At 34.0% G+C, this 3393-nt stretch overlaps 2 protein-coding genes across 2 annotated transcripts; both read right to left on the reverse strand.

Annotated features, from left to right (window-relative positions):
- Positions 1 to 210: 210 nt before the first annotated feature.
- LOC134241802 (5-hydroxytryptamine receptor 2-like) lies at positions 211 to 995 on the reverse strand. The gene has a single exon (XM_062723821.1). The coding sequence runs from the start codon at positions 986 to 988 to the stop codon at positions 377 to 379; it is 612 nt and encodes a 203-aa protein (XP_062579805.1). The 5' UTR covers positions 989 to 995; the 3' UTR covers positions 211 to 376.
- A 158-nt stretch (positions 996 to 1153) lies between these two features.
- LOC134241801 (coiled-coil domain-containing protein 158-like) lies at positions 1154 to 3118 on the reverse strand (the record flags this gene model as incomplete). The annotated part of the gene is made up of 6 exons (XM_062723820.1): positions 1154 to 1391; positions 1627 to 1746; positions 1904 to 2018; positions 2336 to 2446; positions 2797 to 2826; positions 3042 to 3118. Coding segments are annotated over 6 exons (675 nt in total), but the record flags the coding sequence as incomplete, so codon positions are not given.
- Positions 3119 to 3393: the final 275 nt, after the last annotated feature.

The raw sequence follows: 3393 nt of genomic DNA on the forward strand, positions 1-3393 counted from the left end.
AGGCATTGCAACATTTAATGATATTTTTATAACTGGACAGCGTTTTATTTTTAGCCATTGCTATGTATGTTTCTGTGCTTTCTGTTAAGCACTTCAATAAAAAAATTTATTGTGCGAAAAAATGATTTATTTTTAAAATAATTAAATAAAGAAACCAAGTTATGGATTTTTTGTTCAGTGAATTAGATATTTCGAGTATTAAATAAAACGACAGAATTACTTTTTTTTTAATTTCAAAAATACAATTCACTTTTATTCCTTAAACTTTACATAAGCACTTATTTACACAATTGAAAATTATGAATGTCCTCAAGGGAATTGTCCTCAGCGTTGATCACAGATAAATTTCGCACAGTCGTAGTAAAATATTGTCGTATTATTCAGTTCCTGAAGACGAATGAAAATTTTGTGTTTTGGTTGTCAAAATATCGTTTGAGTGTGTTGGTGTCTTCGACATTTCAATCGGTATTTCCTTCTTCTTCTTGCATAAGTCGAAAAATTTGTTCAGCTTTACAAGTCTGTCAAAAGCCTTACGAAATTTTGTGTTGGTGAAATAGTAAACCAACCAGTTGATTGAAGGATGTAAATGACCAAAAACAGTGAGAATCAGGTGTGGCTCATAAGGAAATGTGTCATTTCTGTCTATCACTATAATCAAAGCGTATGGAATCCAACACAGAGAAAAAATAACGTAAATAAAAAACAATGTTCGTGCAAGGTTGACTGATTTCTGGTTGTGATCTGCACACGTGACCTGTGTAATTTTTTTCGTACTCTTCCGAACAGTTAAGAAAATCTTCAAGTAAAATATTCCCGTCACGGTAACTGGAATCCAGACTAAAAGGACTGAAAATACCACAGTATAATAATATGTTGCCATGCGGTCCCATATACATTCAAGGCTTTTTCTGTCAAAGGAATGGTCTCCAATTCCCGCCAAATTTAACAAAACGAGTGTAAGACCAATAAGGTATAAGCAAACACACATCGCAATGCATGTGAAAAAAAATCTTTAAAAAAAATTAAACTTTCTCATTTCTAAATTTGAAACTGTGCAAAATACCATATGATAGAAACTGAAGAGAAGGTCTTGGAAAATGGAAACAAAGGGTGCATTTGCATTGAGAAAGTACAGTAAAAAAAATCTGTCTATGAACCTTTTATTTGGATCAAATCTGGAGATTCTTGCATACCTTTTCACTGACTTGGGCGTTACACTCAGTTTTAATGAGTTCCAGCATTTTCTCCAGCCTCTCTATGTCCTTTTGTTTCTCCTCCACTTTGGCCTCTAGCTCCTTCTGTTTGCTCTGCATGGCCGTCTCTTTCTCCCAGATGTGGACGGTCTTCTGTTTCTCAAGGTCTAACTCTGTCTGACACCGAACCAAAGCATTCTGAAAAATAGAAGACACAATGTGTATCTACCAGGTAAAAGAAAAAAACTTTTTCCCAATGTGTATATACATTTCACATGACCAAGCAAACCAATATAAACCTGCAGTACTGTCAGCTAGTCATCATGTTTAAGATGTTAACTCAGTCCAATATTGATTTAAACTTGAGAAAACTACTTGTAACCTAAGTTTTTTTGCTGTGTTCTCAGAAGTTTGTAGACAAGAATTTTCAAACCTGTGTCTCCTCCAGTTTACTGTGTTGTGTAGCGGACTCTTTCAGAGCCTCGTCCCGATCAGACCTCAGCTTACACATCTCTGTCTGGTAACTCTCCTGGGATCTCTCATACACTTCTCTCTGTATAAAACAAAATCTTATTGAGACCAACTCATACTACACCTAAAGGGGTCTTCATATCAATTTTCTTGTCAACGTAATTTTGTTTACCATTTACAAATTTTGAAAGAATGTTTATAAACCGTTTTAAAAATTTAAATTGATAGTGAACTTTGACCTTTTCATGCCACTTGACCCTATCCTCTTGCTGCTCTTCCTTCAGATGGCGGATTTTACTCTCCAGCTCCATGATGGTGACATCCTTCAGCTTCATCTGCTGTTCCTGCTGACCCCTACAAACAAAGCAATATACAAATGATAAGACATCCTAGAGCTGCCTTATCTAATAAGAACAAAAGATTATTTCACAAATAAAATGTTTTAATTCTCATCAGCAAACTGACATAGATTGATGAGTTATCATGCAACATGTTAACTGTTAGAGTAAAAATGTAAGTTTTTAAACATGTCAGCGACTTCAGAGAAAAATGACAAATCTTACCCCTCTTCCTACAATTAATTTAATTTAACCATAATTTTATGATAATAATGGGTGTTTGTAAATGGAATACATTTGGATTACAGACTTTCTTTGAGTGGAAAGACTTACTCAAACATGGCTAGCTGTTGCTGGAGATGATTGACTTGTTTACGTGAGTTATTAGCTCGTTCTTGGAGAGCTAGCATCTGTTTTTCATGCTCACCAGACATACTTGTTATTCTGCAAGAAATTTCATCACAACACACAAGAGTTAGAACTAGTCACTAAATCATTAGTCATCACATGAAAGGGTTCATTTTTTTCAGTTAAAATTGAAATAGTTATTTTGTTTGTCACTTAAATGATTCAAATCTTCTAAATTGAACTTTAAATTATTACATGTATTAAAAGCATTTGGAACACAATTTTAAGCATTTAATAATGAAATGCAAAATATAGCCATTATGGTAAAAAAACAAATTGTTATCACTTCACACAATTACGGGTAAATAACAATGTTAGTTGAACATTAGGATCAAAGAAGACTTTTAGACAGTTATTTAAAAATTTTTGTTAATAGATTTTCTTACTTCCTGAACATTCCAAAAATTTCTGTTTCTCTGCAGGGTTAGAGAGTATGAAGTGTGAAAATATCAGGAAAAGGGGTGAAGAAGTAAGGGAAGGTGTATACAGACACATACATATAGAGCTTTCAATTATTAATGGTATAAATTGACAGTTTTGATGTTAAAAAGTTGCTGGTGCACCTTACACTTGGCAAAGAAATAGAAGGGAAAATAGAACTGAGTGAAAGACATTATGGGATTTAACTTACTTTTCTTGCTGCTCTTTGATAAGGGACTCTTTATCCTGACTGACATTTTGTTTTAAAGCTTTCACCTCATTTTCTAACTGTAAAAAAATATTTGGGATACAGCATTCACATTACACCATCTCCAGTAAACTGATTATTTGTACAACTGTCTCAGTTATTAAATGTCCTTTCAACATAATCAAAATACATACAGGTGACTCTCGATGGCTCGAACTCAGATCTCTCGAAGTTCTCTATCTCACGAAGTGAACCTCTGGTCCCCTTTTTTTGCTCTATATAACTAGCCAATTTTACTCCTGATCTCTCGAACTTCTATCTCTCGAACCAAGGCCTGGGTCCCGTTACACAGATT

This window comes from Saccostrea cucullata, unplaced genomic scaffold, assembly GCF_032062105.1.
Source record: "Saccostrea cucullata isolate Sc308-1 unplaced genomic scaffold, CSIRO_AGI_Scuc_v1 ctg21861, whole genome shotgun sequence".
NCBI classification, from domain to species: domain Eukaryota; kingdom Metazoa; phylum Mollusca; class Bivalvia; order Ostreida; family Ostreidae; genus Saccostrea; species Saccostrea cuccullata.